The sequence below is a fragment of the Bemisia tabaci genome, chromosome 8 (assembly GCF_918797505.1).
Source record: "Bemisia tabaci chromosome 8, PGI_BMITA_v3".
Taxonomy (NCBI): Eukaryota; Metazoa; Arthropoda; class Insecta; order Hemiptera; family Aleyrodidae; genus Bemisia; species Bemisia tabaci.
The window spans coordinates 9546522-9564637 of NC_092800.1; the positions used below are offsets into that span (position 1 = coordinate 9546522).

The window sequence follows — 18116 nt, forward strand, 5'->3', positions numbered from 1 at the left end:
ATTGATATTTTCAGACATTTTAGATAAAATTGACAACAAAATTGTCCGAAAAATCGGAATAAAATATTTACAAACTTCCCCGGCAATTCGTGATTTACCGAAGGAAATTTGGCAACGCCTTGAGGCTCATACGGCGTTTTTCCTGAGCACGGTAAAATAGGCGTCTGGACTCTTCGTGCATTTGAAATGACCTCTGAGGGCGAAATTCAATAATTTAACGATTGTATTGGCCCGTTTTACGTGTCGGTGGCATAGGCCGAGTGAGAGTGAGCGGTCTCGCCGAGTCTTCCAATTTGCGAGCTGTCAATGGATTTATTGCACTCGAAAAGACTCGGGGAGCATGGGAGCATGTAAATAATATTTCTCGAACCCTTAATAATCCTTCCATTTATTCCGCCCGGCCATAAATCTCCGGAAAATAATTGGCGTTACCTACCTCTGCTCTCGGGGGTATAAATTAAGAGTTTTTCCTCTCGCCCCTTCTGCGTTGTCAAACCTATAGAAAATTACCCTCTTTCCCTTAATTTTGCGTGACAGGAAAAAAATAAGTGAGGAGATAAGTGCGAAAAGACCCGAGAGGGGTCGGGTCGTTTTTGCGCACTGGAAAAAAACACATTGGATCTAGAGTCCAGACTCTTAAAAACATCGACAAGAAAAAATACTCTTGATTCAATCGGATTTAAGCTTAAATTAAGAACCAAGCCTCTTAATATGAGCGGATTTTCTTTTGATCAAACAATTCATTTTCTTTTCTTTCTTTTTATCTTTTTCTTTTTTCTTTTTTTCTTAAATCTGATTGAATCAAGAGTACTTTTTCTTGTCAATGTTTTCGAGAGCCTGGACTGGAAGAGATCCAATGTGTTTTTCTTTCCAGTGCGGAGAACGACTTTTCGGATTATGCAAATCGTCATTATTACGTTGACACATTATGGATTTTTTTTAAAAAATATTTTTCCCTTTAAGAAAATCCAACTTTTTTTTGCCTTTATCTTCAAGACCCCCTTTTGCATCTCATTTAGGTCAAAAGTGACTCTGTACAAAAACGGCCCTAGTATCAGGCGTTCGAACACAAAATGAAGGGCTTGGAGGACAAGGCGCATAAGTGCAGTTTTTGTTACTTCGAGAGATACGTGTTTGAAGTTTCGAAATTACATGGATCCTAACGGCGGAAAGGAAGTCCAAACTGACTTTTTGATGCTTAAAAATTTGAATTTGGGAGCAAATTTTCCACAGAATATGCATTACGACTATAGTTTTACTTGAAATCATAAATGCCTCAATTTTTTCAAAAACTGCACTTATGCGCCTTGTCCTCCAAGCCCCTCAAAATGTACTTTTAAAATAAGTATTTCAATCATGCCGACTTAAACTTGCGGACATGACTAACTTTTTTTTACCTCAGCCAATGCCATACCTGATAATGTAACAAAATGGTGCTGTAATGAAATATTATATCGCAGTTCTGTGAAACCGCGCTTTCAGTACTCGGGCCAGTTTTGTACCTTACTCCTCAATTGTAAAGTCTCTTGTCAGTGGCGTGGCGTGAATTGCGATAAATCGATTGTTATGCTATTGAAACCTATGGTAAAGAATCGATTATTAAGGTGTTCGCTGCGAACACCCTGTTTATCGATCCTTTTCCATAGGTTTAATGGCATAACAATCGATATATCGCAATTCAAGCTACGCCACTGCTCTTGTAGCAATCCGCACCGAGAATTTGGGTCTGAGTTGAATCATCCTGGTTTAAAAAAATGTGCGACGACCTCAAAACGATTGTCGCAACCTAGTTTGCTGTTAATTCAACGCCTTGAGCGTGTCGAGTTAACTGCAGGGGAGGTTGAGCTAAACGCTTTGAGGTCGTTGCAAATGTTTCACAATCGGGATATTAATTCAACATCCCTACTAATTTCGGCGCATGATAACGGTAAACAAAACATCATGGCAAAATTTTTTATGCTCGGCCTCACCCTCAACTCCCTCTCCCCCTTTTCATTTCAAAAAAGGGCTGAGCAGTCCTACAGTGTCTCCGCGAAGTGTATTGAACTACGATGTCTCAGGAAATTTCTTTTTGTATCTTTTATGTAATCTTTGATCAACCCTTATCAAACCCCTGAATTCTTATCTCCGTTCCTTCTCTCATTCCATTTGTTCTTTGCCGTACCCCCAATGTCCCGGTCCCTTTCAGTTTATAATTTTTGCAATCTGTAATCTTTATTCCCGTTTGTGACACTGCGAAGGCCTAAAATACGGGAACCAATCAGAAATCGATTCGCATTGTCTTTACTCTCAGTATAAAGGGACTCTATTTACAACGAGCCCAGAAAACTCCGGCGGGAAGCGGTCGCCACGGCAACAGGGTCCACCAGCGCGCTGCAAGTCGTATGAATCACTGCGCAGGCGCAGTCGCGCAGCCTGTTGCTCCGACAGGAAATTCGAACAATAGGTGGGACCATTTCACACCTTCGGACCCCAGCCCCAGACCGGTCCGCGCGGCGTTGCCATAGCAACAAGTCCGAGGACCGAGACAAAAACCGCGTATCCTCGTCCTAATCCCAATGTGACTTACGCGCTATCTACCGAGTATATTAAGAACTGACCGCCCGCCGCGTCGGGGATCGTCTCCCAGCACATGTGCAGGAACGCACGTTTTTCTCCATCCTCCAACACACACACATGCACCTCCACCTCCAGCTACCCCTCCCCGCCTCATCGGGGATTCTTGGCCGCTATGAAATATTTTCATAATTCTTTCTGAGCCCCGACACTCGGCTTAACGAAGGAGCAGACCTACGCGTGAGAAGACCCGTCTTTTCCCTTTCTTTTTCTTTTTTCTTTTTTTTTTCAGCGCGGGGCCCGCCAATGGCGTGGCATACTTGGCGATGTATCGATTGATCTGCCGTTTAAACCTATGGAAAAGGATCGATAAAAAGGGTGTTCGTAGGGAACCCCTTAATATCGATGTTTTACCATGGGTTCAAACGGGGAAAAATCGATAATCGATCTATCACGCTCTTTTCAGTGCGGGCCCGCGCAGTGGTGTGGCGTGCTTGGCGATGTATCGATTGATCTGCCATTTAAACCTATGGAAAAGGATCGATAAACAAGGGTGTCCGAAGCGAACCCTTAATAATCGATTCTTTACCATGGGTTCAAAAGGGGAAAAATCGAGAATCGATGTATCACGCTCTTTTCAGTGCGGGGCCCGCGCAGTGGCGTGGCGTGCTTGGCGATGTATCGATTGATCTGCCATTTAAACCTATGGAAAAGGATCGATAAACAAGGGTGTCCGCAGCGAACCCTTAATAATCGATTCTTTACCATGGGTTCAAATGGGGAAAAATCGATAATCACGCTCCGCCATTGGGCCCGAGGATGGGATCATTAAAGATGCACGGGCCGGTCGTTGGTCGTCGGCGAAAAAGAGTCCTCGGGACAAATTCGAATCGCAAATGACCCTCCGCAGCTTCGGGTGCCTGCCTCCCGTGTTTGCCTCCCTAATCTAGATCCCAGAAAGCTCCAGGACGATGTACCGCAGGAATTTATGCAGTTGCGCATGAGGAATATCCCTGGTGGGCACTCGCGCACAGGAAGAACGGCCTACGAACATGCCAACGTTGCCAAATTTTGAAAATTGTTGGGTTTACTTGACTTAAAATTTAATTAAAATAAAAATGAAGATCAGTTGGATTGCATTTTGCAAAGGACCATTCTGACCTTCATAAAGCACTTTTGCAGGGAACGAATGGCATATGCTGTTCTAAATGAGCGAATAGTGGTCTATGAAATGTGGCCAGTTAACTGACTCATTTGGATGCATTTGCAAAAGAACATGCATTGCATGGCAAGGATTCACTGCAAAAATTCGGAAATCATGAAATTTAGATGGTAATTTTTGTCTTAATTTTACAGTTTTTAGCGAGTAAAATAGAAACTATTAGTGGATAATCGGGTTTTTCCTCCAAGACAAAAGAAGTTGCACAATCTTAGCAACATTACAATGCTAGTGGTTCCTTCCTGCAAAATGCAATCCATTTTACAATTGGAACTATAAATTCTAGCCCGATTTAAAAACGACGTAAGTGCCATTAGTTTCCCTATGCACATAAGTGCTTTTCCAGAAGAGCCAGAATTTATAGTTCCAAATTGCAAAATACAGTCCATACTGTACTCTAATACATTGTACTTGATAAATACATTTTAATGCCATATTTGAAGAAGAACGCAGTTTGTTGGCGGTCGAAACGTTTGATTTGTTTCTGGTAAGTTTTTTATTATTTCTCATCTCCATGTAGTTTGAAAGATTACTCTTTTAATTTATTTTTTGGCTTGTAGCTCGACTTGTTCGATCAATTACCATGTACTTGATACATTTATTGCTGTAACACTTTAATCACCTACCAAAGTTTATCACGACCCGATGATCTTTCTTCAGCTCTCCCGAAGCTTAAAATAACCTTAGTTTTTTCCGACACCCTCAAAAAATCAAATTTAGAGATTTTTAGAACTGAAAACCCAGCATTTTTGAAAAATTCAATGTTCCGAACTTTTGCCAGGAACTGGGAAAAACTAAGACCATTGCCTGCTTTAACGGTAAAATACAGTGGAAATATCCTCATTGATATCTGAGAAAAATTAAGAAGTTAGGTGGAAAGACGGCCAAATCCGAGAAAATGGCCTTGTGAGAAAGAAGCTGTCGAACAATGTATTTTAGTGTTAAATGCATATAGGTCATTGTACAGTTCTCATATAGCACCTCAAATTTTCAGGTTAAGTTCTTGATAGTATTTGCGAAAGAATTCTGTAAAAACATTGTCCCAAGGTACACAAGTTTTTCTACTATGATACATTGTTCTCAAAAAATGTAAAATGGCGTTTTTGCGCTGCACGGCAGAATTGTTGACCAGTTTAATATTTTTAGGAAAACTTTCAGTTTTTACCCCAGAATTTTTTATACGAGTACAATTTTGAATTGCGACTTTATCTAATTTTCCTCAGATCGGGAGAAAAATATTCATAACTTGGGCCGTAAATAAGTATTTTAACGGAAGCAGTTTGGCAACATTCGAAGGCTTGTCCGGCGTTTTTCCCTAGCACGGGAGTACAAGACCCCCTCCTTCTTCCCTCTTTCAAGTACTTGGCTTTGCAGGTTTAATATGCAACACCTTTGTGGTAGGAAAATTGAATGCTAGGATTATTTTATAACTCAGTCGCGGCGTGCATGGTCTTCCGCTGTGCATCTTGACTGCAGGAACCAATAAAAATAAACGATTGATGGAGAATGAGATTAAACTGTTTTGAATTCCCAGAGGGTTGGTGGAGGCCGATTCTCTCTCTCCCAACACCCTCTGTCTCTCATTCCTTAGATTTGAGTTTCTTGAGAGTGTGTAAGCGTTCCCTAATAGCAGAGGCTGTTGAGAAAAGTTGTAAAAACTCGTAATAGAGATTTAAATTACGTCAAAACCACTTGAAAATTACGTAAAAAAACTCTTGAAATATTCGTATCGAGGAAACCCTTGTTGAGGCTGTTTTTCACATAAAATTGAAGACAAATTTTAAGTAAATTTTTTTATGTAAATTTTAAGTAAATATTTACGTATTTTTTTTATAAACATCCTGCGGGCAAAAACGAGGGGAAAAAAGTGGTGAACAGAAAAGTATGAAACGAAAAGTTGCAGCCCATAAAAATTGAGGTTGATTTTTACGTAAATTTTACGTTTTCTTTTATTTAAAATAACACTATTTTTTATTTAAAAGAATTCCCCCAAAGTGTTTCCTAAAACGAGTTTTTTAAGAGTTTTTTTATTTAAAATTTACGAACTCTTAAAATTTACAAGTTTTTTTAATTTTTTTGGACAAGTTTTTGTAGAATTTTTTTGAAGAGCCATCGCTACTAGGGTTCCTTTCCATGTGCCCCTTGAGGATCCACTAATGATCGCAAATCGGGATACGAAGGGATTTCTGTAAAGTTTTGACGGCTGCCTTCTGCTGTTATTGCATTCAGCTTTGTCAGGAAAGAGATAAAAGTTGATGGGAGTTTTCTCGAAAGGAACCCTTAGATTGCTTTCATTTTGATACCTGGAAAAACAGACGTTAAAACAGTATGTTGGAGTTACGAACGTGCGTTAAAAATTCAGCATAAAGCTGGAAAAGCTCACATGAGCACCAGGGTCGAACTGGCTCGCATCTGAGGGCGTAGACCCTCGCCTGATTAAATGGGCGTAATGTGATATTTCCTGGTAGGGCATCCCCTACGTGGAGAGGGGTTCAGAAAATTTTGGCAAAGCAGCACAAGTTTATGCTATTTTCAGGTTCAAAGTTTTTTGATCGTACAGAGTAAAAACTGCAAAATTGAACGTATTGAAGCAGACTTCTGAAATTAAAAAAAAAAACTTAAAAAATTAAAGCCACTTGACGCATCCGAGCACCATTATTTCCAAAAGAACCGAGCCAGTGTTACGGTTTACACGAGCTTAAGACGTGGGTCAGCGAATCCATCCTAAAAAAGAATCAGACAAGAACCTAAAAAAAGAAGAAAGAACGAGTATCAACACAGTCGGAGACAGGAAAGACGTATTCGGGCCTCCTTTTTGACTTTTCTCCGCAATCTCCGCAATGGTGCTTCAAGCACTACGTGAGTAACACAGCGAAGGTAGGAGAGATGTGTTCGGGCCTCTTTTTTAACTTTTCTCCTGAATCTGAGCGACACCTCATTGGCAGCATAACAGCAGAGCATTGAGAGCTCACGCTTCGCGTCATCGCGCCTTCAATTTTTCAGATGCAGCACGGACGTCCATCTAGTACGAATAGTTGTATCTCTGCGCCGTCGTAAAAGCGCATCCTTTCCCTCGCTTTATTTCCATATTGTGTTGTTTGCGTTTGTCATTCGTAATGGTGCTTCAAACTAGTAGCATAGAGCGGAGCATTGCGAGTTCACGACTCGCGGCATCACGTTTTACGTTTTTCAGATGCAATGTGAACATCCATCTTGCGCGAATAGTTGTATCGCGTTTACATTGTGGATGTCTCTTATTTTTGAATTTCGAGATAAATTAAGGTTGAGTTTGCCTAAGATATGCTAAGGTACGTCCAAATCAATAGTCTTTTGGAAGAGGAAGAAATATGTTTAAAGGTCTCTCAAGAGGTATATAAAGGGTGCGAATGTCTAAAAATGGAATCGACTTATCGCTTCTAAGGGAGCTACACATAGCGAATGAAGGAGGGGGATGGTAAAGCGCCTGTAAGGCCAGATAGGCTATTTTATAGCTACTTATTTTGACGGTATGTATCGTACAGATAGCATATTTTATAGCTATTTCATAGATATTCCATGCGCATTTATCTTGGTTTAAAATTTCTGTTTGAGAATATGTATTTTATAGCTATTTAATACGTTTTTTTCTTCTTTCATGGTTTTGATGGTTTGGTTGGAACCTCTACATGGTTTTAATTGGCTGCATGTAGGTATTGTATACAGTTGCACAATCTTGGCAACGTATCAATGCACTTACAACCTTATGGTTTTCAAGGTCTCAATTTTGCTTCTTTTGCAAGAGTAAAATACCTTTTTAAAAGGTATCCATATACCTACTAAATAGCTATTCAGATACCTATTTAATAGCTATTGAGAAAGCTATATAAAATAGGGTATTTATAGTTGAAAGAAAGGACACTATATAGGGTATTTAGATAGGATATTTTAAATCTATTTTCAGCTATTTTATACCCTATTTTATAGCTATTTGGATACATGTTAAATTGCTATTTCGATAAGTATTAAAAAGAATATTTTGGCTACTAGGGCAGTGACTTAGCCGCATTCTTCAGTATTAAATACGCAAGTTGACGTTATTAGTTTCTTCCAATTAAAGACGAAAATAACGAAATTTTCTCTTTGTCCTGTAAAATCGTCAGTTTGCAGATAGGCGGTTTTGTTCCTTGGCCATCGATGTGCAAGTCAGCGCGCCAAAGATTTGAATGATACGGAGGGAAACAATTGAGGGGCTCGGAGGACAAGGCACATAAGTGCAGTTTTTGCTATTTTAAGAAACGTGTGTTGGAAGTCTCGGAATTACATGGATCCTAATGGCGGAAAGAAAGTACAAGCTGACTTTTGGATGTTTAAAAATTGGAATGTGGGTGCGAATTTCACGCAGAATATGCATTAAGACTAGTTTCACTTGGAATCGTTATAATATCTCAATTTTTTAAAAAACTGCACTTGTGCGCCTTGTCCTCGGGTGGACCTCTGATTGCGCTTGAGTTGATACTCAATTTAAAAACTGATTCTGGGTTTCGGTTTTGATGGGAATTTCGATAAGAAAAAAATACATTGATTAATTGTTAGGTACAATGAACTTTATTTTTACAAGGTCTTTTTTCACAAATGTACAAACAAGTATTCAAAATTCGCAACTAAAAACGAGATAAAAATAGCATCGATACAGAAAGCCGACAGTCGAAGAGACTTTGTAAAATTATTGAGCTAAAGTTTCCTGGAATCACAGATTATTTACATATCCTTAAACAAGCCAAAATAACATTTTGTACAATTCGTGAAACACTGCAAGGTGAGCCGAGCTAAAATATTAAAAAATAATTGTTATCTGGTCGAAAAACTTAAACATGAAAAACAAACTGGACCGGAGGGGGGTGGTGGTTTTAGTCTACTCTAGTATGACGTCTAAGGGTGCAAATTGTTCTAGAGCAAATTTTGGACTTCAAAGACATGGATTAGGGGAAATGAACATCATCACACAGCATCAACGAAAAAAGGACAATACAATTAATAAGAGAGAAAATTTAAATTAGTTCAGCTCCCCTTGAGGTTTTATTTATCATGCATTTGAAGGTGAATTACCGACCTAGTCTACTGGTAAACTTTACAAAAGTTTGTTCATGCGTTTTAGGTAGAATACCGACCAAGTCTACTGATCAACTTCGCAGAATTTGGTTCAGTCGTTGCAGGTCTCGTCTACAACACTTTTTTTTTATATGTATCATCAGTCATTAATTAATTGACCAAAAAAATGTATAATATAAAATATAAAAGCTTCGGATTTTGCAAATAATAAAAAGCAAATTGTTGCGTCTTTTAAAATGTGTTAAAAGTTAAAAAAAACTTTCAAACGAAGGACTAGATAAAAACTTTTGAATTTGTACAAAAAGAGAAGTTTAAAAGAAGAATAAGACAAATTTAAAACAGCACATTATTTACAATTTGGTAAAACTTTACAAACTCATTAAAACTCTTATATGTTAAAAGATTATTAGTCTTCGAAAGCAACAAAATGTGAGGGGGAAAAAATAACTGACCAAAAAAAGATCAACTAAAGGCAGATAGAGATGCGCAATGTTACAAGCCGTATTTGACTCGACCAAAATTTGGGTATTGTCAAGGTAACAATGAGGTCGTTTTTCGAGTCAGAGTTAAATAGAAGATAAAAAAGCGTTTTCCTTTCAGAATATAAAAATTATCTTGAAGAAAACGTTAAAAATTGTTTTAAAGAAAACAAATGTGATGATCCAACTGTTTTGAAAATTCCCTCCGAAAACGCAACGTTGTCTTAACAAGATAAAACCTTAAAAAAAGGGAACAAAAAGTAGATTCAATATTCTTCATAACTTCACAGAAAGCAAAAACTCGGTGGAATTTTTCATCCATTAAGTATAATTCTAATTTCGTCAAAAAATTCTAAGGTTATGAAAAAGGGGGAGAGAAAAAAGAGAAAAAAATAGTAAAATAAAAAAAATTGAACGATTCCAAAACGAGAGAAGTGCATCACTCACATTTTGGGGTAAAAATTTGAGCTGAAAATATATGGAGTAACTTTTTACTGCAATGAACGCAACGTTACTACTAGCAACTAAATCAATGGCTACAAAGTATAAAAACAAAGATACATCATAATTTATTACTGCTTCCAAATTGGAGAATTTTCAGAATATTTGGAACAAGGGGCACAAATTCAGAACATCCCTGTGTTTAAATGAGAAACTTAGCATTGTTTTGAAACTTCATGATACACGTTCAAAATAACTGAATTCGGTAAAATCGCGTCATTTTTGTCTAGCCTCAGTAATAATTATACGTGCGTAATTAGTTTTTTATCTGGGGACTTATTCTCATTCAAGAGTTACAAACTCGAATCATACTAGAAATGAATAAACGAGGAAATCTGTGATAAAGTTGCTAAGGCTGTAAACATAATTTGATTCCCCTCGGTGAAAAATGAGGCTTTGTCGACACTGCCTACACTCGAGGGAATGACACTTGATAAACACTCGATTTCAGCAATACTTGATAAACAAACTGAATTTACGACCATGCAAAGAGGCTTGAGCAACGATCATGTGTCATTTGCTACATGCAAAAAAAAACAAACAACAAAAAAAAAAAATCGCAGATGATCTATTTTCACTGTCAACGCAGGTACACACATACAACAAATAATACGTAGGTAGTTGAGTATATTCGGGACTTCTTTTGAAATATCAGACAAAAATATTAAGGCGATTTCTCTAGTCAGTTAGGAGAGCGCAAAGCAGCGCATTAGTTCTAGGGAGGAGGTGGTAAACAAGTTTCTTATTATGTTTACAACAACAAAATTGTTAAGTTAAAACATTTTTAGAAAAATCTCGGAGGAAATGTGAAGTTTAAAAGAAGAGAAAAAGGTAAACTGAACTTGAAAAAGGGTGTACACAACGGGGTCTTTCTCGACAAAACGATGGTGAAATATTTACAGACTTGGAGAGAATAAGAAAAACAATAAATTGATTATGTTCGTAGTTGATACTGTGATTTGCTATTTATTACTTCATTCATAAGAGGGTTTCCTTACACGAAGATTTAACAGTTCATTGTAAGTTTTTGAAAGTTGATTTTTAGAGGTCGTTGCTACTGGGACATTCAAATCGATCAATACGAACTGCAAGCACAACCAAAAAAGTTTTTCCTCTCGGCGGGGTAAGAGGGGCTTACAAAGGCGGATACAGCGAGTTGGCAACATAGTTTTCTCTCCATTTAAACCCGTGTTGAATAATCGATTCTTATCGAGCACTTGACCTCTCCAAGAATCGATTCATTTCCACAGGTTTAAATAGAGCGAACCCAATGTTGCTAAATTTCTGGATCCACCAACGGAGGGGCAAAAACAGAGGCAGATGCAGCAAGTTGGCAACATTGTTTTCTCTCCATTTAAACCCGGGTAGAATAATCGATTCTTATCGAGCACTTGACCTCTCCAAGAATCGATTCATTTCCACGGGTTCAAATAGAGCGAACCCAATGTTGCCAAATTCCTGGATCCACCAACGGAGAGGCAAAAAAGTAATAAATTAATTAACTTCTGCCGCGCTAGGGTAGAACGCCGTATGAGCGTTCAAATGTTGCCAAATTGCCTCTTAAAAACTATTTATTTTTGAAAAACTTCAAGAATATCATTCCTTGAAATTTTCGGACACTTCAAGTCGAATTATGAAAAAAATCTTCCAAAAAAATTGAAAAAGTATGTTTGCAAATCTTCCTGAAAATTTGCGATTTGTCGAAAGAGATTTAGGCAACGCCTGGAGGCTCATACGCAGAGGCGGATCCGTCAATTTGGCAACACCGAATTCCCTCCATTTAAACCTATGTCAAATAATCGATTCTTGTCGGAGCATCTGGCCCCGACAAGAATCGATACATTTCCATGGGTTTAAAAGGAGAAAAGACAATGTTGCCAATTTGCTGGATCCACCAATGCGTATGAGCCTCCAGGCGTTGCCAAATCTCCTTCGACAAACCAAAAATTCTCAGGAAGACTTGTAAACATATTTTATCCAATTTTTAGAGGATTTTTTTCATAATCTGAGTTGAAACGTCCGAAAATTTCAAGGAATAATATTCCTAAAGTTTTTCAAAAATAATAGTTTCGAGCAGAGGCGGATCCAGCAATTTGGCAACCCCGGATTTCCTCCATTTAAGCTTATGCTAAATAATCGATTCTTGACGGAGCACTTGGCCCCTCCAAGAATCGATACATTTCCATAGGTTTAAATGGAGAAAAGACAATGTTGCCAATTTGCAGGATCCGCCGATGGTTTCGAAGAGGCGATACACGGCGTTCTTCCTCAGCACGACAGACCTAGACTACAACGATCACAGACAAGCGGGGCCCTGCCTCCCTCTACACGAGATAGAGGACAGCAAGAACCAAGACTCCAGCAGCGAGGTGTATCCTCCACAGCGGCGACGCACTCGAGAAAGAGATATCGTTCTCCAACAAGGAGGTCCTATTCCGGAGGGACGCCGGGTCGAACCTGAGCACGTCCTCCTGGGCGGAGTGCGCGGCGATGACGAAGTCGCCGGCGGCCTCGCCGGCCGTCATGACGTCGAAGACGCACCAGTCGAGGTAGCTGTCCGTGAGCCGGGTCTGGAGCTCGTTGGAGGCGGCCCGGCAGCGCTCGAGGGCCTCCTCGCGGCTGACGAGGTGCCCGCGGTCGGTGACGATGTTGAGCCGCTCGCCGGCGGGGCAGCCGCGGGAGCAGAGCTCGTTCGACTCGGAGATCCGGGTGATCTCGCGGGGGACCCTGGCGGAGAAGGCGAGGTAGCGGCCGACCTTGCGGACGACGAGGGTCGTCTCGATGTAGCGGAGGTAGATCTCGACGCGCTGGTGGTCGGGGCGCACCTCGGAGGCGGTGAGGACGACGCTGCCGTCGGGGCCGGAGCTCGAGGTGTCGTCCGTGAAGGTCGCGGGGAGGCCGGCGCTCTCCGACTGGGCCTCGTAGGTCTTCTCCGTCGTGCAGGGGCTGCTGCTGCCGCGGATTATGATGGTGATCTGGAACAGAGGAAAAAGAGGTCGTCGTTAGGTGCTGACGTGGAGGTTAGAGAGATGTAGAAAGAAGGCACTAGACACACATAGCTGATGATTATACAGAGGGTGGTGGCGACTGGCGAGATAGACACCATTAGATTTTGATGGTGGCTTAGAAAAACTGCAAAAAACCCCCAAAAAACCTTCAGATTGAAAGGGGTAAAGAATCCGGCCAAAGTCTTAAACCTAGTGAACCAAATCGTCCTGTTACTTCTGAAAGGAAATGGAACAGAGGAAAAGAGGTCGTCGTTGGGTACTGACGTGGAGGTTGGAGTGATATGGAAGAAACAGGCACAACACACATAGCTAAATGGACGGAGTTAAACAGAAAGGAACCAAGCCACATCGGGATCGAACCGAGAAAAAGAGGTTTAAAGTTTGGCCCTGCATAAGATTCAATGTAAAAGATAAACTTCAAGTTCAATTCTGCAAAATTTGCTCCAACGAAAACTTGAATTTTGGCGATGAGAGTAGAGTAGTGGTTGAGTTCGAAACCACTCATAACTCATTTTTTTCAAAAATGTGGGTTGGTTTCTTTCTGCTTAACTCAGTCCAAATATTATATAGAAGGTGGTGGCTAGAGTAGATATATACGGAAGAGTATTGCCATCTCTGTGCCGCTCTCTGATTGGTTTATCAGTTTTAGGCTATCATGGAGCTCCAAAGTTGGCCCGATGTAAACAAACCCGACCCTCAGAAACACGTATTATCGGCTGAGAAACGAATGATAACCACACTCAACGGTTAATTTTCGGCAAAAATATCCATCAAAGTTCGATCCGAACTATAAATTCAGAAAAAGAAGTTATTGAGTTGTTTCTTCTCTCAATTCAGAAGTTGGATATAAAAAAGTTTCTATCACATCCAGAATTACGTCTTGCACTTTGTCGCCATCTTGTTTGTTTACATTGGGCCAACTTTGGGGCTCCACGAGGACCGACCAATCAGAGAGCGGCACACTTCTTCTGTAGTGAAAGGATTGAGATGGACATACTCTCCCGTATACAGGTACTCTATACGTCATTTAGGGACGGCCCTTGATATCAAGACTTCCCGTTGTGCGATTATTTTCTTCAGAAAATTTTGTAGAGAAAACATGCTACATAGTACTTTAATTCACACCCTGTCTGGAGGCCCATTCCCACATCAACTCCTCACATTCTTTTACTGCTCGAAAACGGAATTGGATCGAGCGAGACGAGCTTGGCGGGGGGAGAAGGATGCTGCCCCGGACGGGAGATCCATATCCAGACACGGCCCGTTTGTGCGACGCGGGAAAAGTCATGAGAAACTGTCAGATGGAGCGACGGCGAGGGGCCGCCGTCGACAGGGGTAGACGGGGCGGGAGGGAGCGTGGAAAATGGTGACGCGCTCGGACAGGACAGGACAGGACACGGGACGTTTTCATTGAAAACCCCGCGATGCCTCGCCGTTGGGAGCGGAGCGTGTCCAATTTTCCGTAACTTGCGAGCTCCCATTGTTGTCGTCGACGATGACGGGTTTCGGATTCCGGATCTTCCGATTTTTCGAGGTGCGAAGACGTGAAACCGCTCGGCTGCCGTGATAGCGAAGAGAGCAATAAGTGCATTTCTGTATGAACCATGGTCAGTGGCTTTTATGTACCTTATGTTCATCCCAGCATGCATTTACTGCTCTTTTCGCTATCATGGCAGTCAGGCTGTCTATTAAAACAAGCTGCCCAAAAATCAGTACTTTTGCAGTACCTCTATTCGACGAAATTAGAAATTCTCGCTAAAATTGTGACAAAAATGACGTGAACACAAAATTTCATAGGTGGCTTGAAAATTAACTGACTGCACAATCGCGATGTTGCGGGCAAATACGACTCTAAGAATTATTGCGCAAGGGAATGCATTCTTTCCAGGCTTTGTTCAAAAACACGCGTGGCAGGAAGAATAAAATTCCGGTCCTTTTTACAGAATTTCAGTGCTTTGGGATAACTTTTAAAAATCAGCACTATTTCCGGACTTTCCGGACTAATAGATACCCTGTCATAAGATAGGGGATCTCCTTTTTTACGGCTTCGCACCTTAGAGAGCTTTCCGTGAGCTTGCACAGGCATTCTCTTCACAGAAAACAAATGGCACCATCGTGAATTTTACGAAATTTTGCATTAGATATCAATCGAAAATTGCGGATCTCCACGGCATCCAATCCAATGGCGCCATTTTCCATACGACAAGCGTGCGAGCACTCCTCGCAGCAAACGCGTCGCTTCTCGCTTCTCGTCTTCAGTGGCGAGGTGTGAATGATCGATTATCAATATTTTCCCATTAGGGGCTATGGTAAAGAATCGATTATTAAGGCGTTCGCTGCGAACACCCTGTTAATCGATCCTTTCCAAAGGTTTCAATAGCAGATCAATCGATATACCGCGAAGCGCGCCACGACACTGCGCGTCTTGGCCGTTGAGGACATAAACGTCGAACGCGACGCACCTCGGTGGGAAACTGAGTTGACAAAAAGACGAGCGGCCCATATAAGCCAGACCAGTTTTGCGTCCGACCCGCAAACGGAGCCTCAAAGCTTCGCTCATCAGTTCCCACCTCCCAACAATAGCATCTCCCAGCTCCAACGGCATTTTCCTCCACGGTTTCTTACGAAATCCTCGCGGAACGCAGAAAAAAACCTCCGCGTCGCCAGGTAGTTCAAGCGACCGAATTATTCATGGCAAGCTTCAATATTTCAGGAGAGATAGAGTTTGAGCGGGAATGAATTGCGAGAAAAGGTTTCTAAACATCGATGGACGCGGACAAATCCTAACGTATTTCGGGTTCTCCTTGTTTTTTAGACCTCGTTTCTCCTGAAAAATAGTGTGGACCCAGCACAATTTTACCACTTTGTTACAAAACCGTGTAGTGTCCAAAGAACCTTTATTGAAGAAAATTTAACCCGAAAATCCCGTAATAAGCGAAACAATATAATCATTTGTCCGTCACTAATGCCGAATGCCACTCGGAGAAATCTTTCAAGAACAAAATTTTACTTATTAAATTATTATTTCAAGTATCATACGGTAAAGAAGGGCTCCAGAAAATTTCATCAAGTGTACTCGTACTAATTCGAGTACAGGGTGATCTATGGGTTAAAGGGCTAACTATACGCATCGTTTTCTTCTGTAGAGTTTTTCTATAGAAGTGCCCCCGGTGGGGCCAACGGCTCCCTAAAATATTTATGAAATCATCGTTTTTTTTCTGAAATTCAGCAACGGTCTCACTCACACCTAAAGACACTCGCACAATTTTCAGCAGCGATTTCCTTGAAATACCTTCAGCTTCCCTTTTCCAGAAAATGAATTTTAGAGGGCCTTGGATCTTTCAGAGTAAAAAACCAAAAGGCCGACGAGGGTGCTATTTTCAGGGCATTACATCATTGGATCGAGCGTAGGATAATATAGGTAAACTGTCTGTAGCATTTTTTTCTCACAAAAGGCTCAAGTTCCGAAAAAATTACGTTTGAATTGACTAGGTGCGATTGCGGAGAGGCTGGCTACTCGCAGTACGCGGAGGTATGACGCTGAGCGTACGTCTCAACGTCGACGTCGTGATTACGTAGCATGGTGTCAACGATCATGGTGTCAACAAACAGTTTTTCTAAGTTTTTGTTGACACCATGATCATCCAAAAATAAAAAATTCTGACCCTCATGAAAAATGATCACGGTGTCAACGATCACGACGTCAAAGAAACTTAAAACTTGCCTCAATAAAACCTTTTAAATCTCAAGTCTTGTTTTTTTGTGTTATTCACTCTAACCTAACCTAATCTAACCTAACCTAACCTTACCTGACCTAAACTAACCTAATCCAACTATACGTGACCCAGACCTCTCCTGTACACTTAATTTTTTAATTTTACTCACAAGGAAGATATTTTTCTGTTTGTTGACACCGTGATCGTTGACACCATGCTCAGGGCCCATTTTTGCGTTTTACTGCCTGATCACGACGTCAACAATCGTTGACTCCATGATCAGATTTTTGGTTTGTTGACACCATGATCGTTGCCACCATGCAACGTTACCGACGTCGTATGATCGTCGGTCCGACAACCACGGACGGGGACGGGGTCTCCAAATCTGGGGAGCGAATTCTTTCGACACGCTCGCCGCCGAGGAATTTTATAACTACGTGTCGGGAGGACCTTATTTAGAAAGTTTTCCTGAAAACCTCGGGCCCCGGCCGAGCCGAACCGCGGTGGCAGCTGAAAATGGCCCGAACCGATCGAAGATCGAAGATCCCCCTCCGATACGGTCCGACCGCGGCTCGTTTCGCTGAGCCGGGTCTCTGGACCTTTGTCGGGCCGGATTTTCCACGTCACGTGCGGATGATGATGATGATGATCCGAGCCGGGAATATTCCGCGGCTTTTCCTTCCTGGGCGTAATCGGCCAAAGCCCTTTCCTTTGCTCCCCGGAAAGGCATCCGTAGAAAAAATGAGAGTGAGGAGAAGAGATTCCTTCGTGGGGGCATAAAAAAGAGGTGACGAAAAAACAGCAGGAATGCTACCGTGTTACGGCAAAACGCCATAATAATGAGCCTTTGAACATTGCAAAGTTGATTCTGATTAAAGACGAATCGTTTGGAGAACTGTTAATTGATTCTTGTTTAATTTTTCAGAGATGTTTACTTGCGCTGTTAAAAAAAATCTTCTTTAAACACTGCAATTTGTTTATTTCGAATTTTGGTTCAGAGTGAGGAGAAGATTCCTTCGTGAGGGCATAAAAAAGAGGTGACGAAAATACGGCATGCAGGAATGCTACCGTGTTACGGCAAAACGCCATATTTCATGAGCCTTTGAACATTGCAGAATTAAGTCTGATCAAAGACGAACCGTTTGGAAAACTATAGATTAATTTTTGTTTAATTTCCAGAGAATTTTACTGGCACTGTTAAAAATAAATCTTCTTTGAACACTGCAATTTGTTTAATTAGACCAAATTAGTTGGAAGATGCGAATATTTTGTTATTGAAGGAACAAGTGCGTGTTTAGATAACATCAGCGGCTAAAAACTGGCACTCGATTTAAAGTCCACAATATGCGTATCTCCGTACGCTGAAAATTTTCGCAACAATGAGCTTGAGGTTTTTTTTAAAATTTTTAGCGAATTTTCTTCACTTATTCGGACATACTCCCAAAAAATTCGAAGGAAATATTTATGATAGTATTGCTTATCAAAAACAAATAAAACGAAATTTGAGATTTTTCATAATTGTAGAAAAGTTACGCATGTTTGACTGAAG

The 18116-nt window shown here is 40.9% G+C and overlaps 1 protein-coding gene across 1 annotated transcript in view; it reads right to left on the minus strand.

Annotated features, from left to right (window-relative positions):
* Positions 1–8336: 8336 nt before the first annotated feature.
* The window catches only part of LOC109034998 (repulsive guidance molecule B), a 49416-nt gene continuing 39636 nt past the window's right edge, over positions 8337–18116 (minus strand). Inside the window, exon 3 of the mRNA XM_072303766.1 lies at positions 8337–12818. Coding sequence (XP_072159867.1) covers positions 12168–12818 — 651 coding nt within the window. The 3' untranslated portion in view covers positions 8337–12167. The remainder of the gene's footprint in view (positions 12819–18116) is intronic.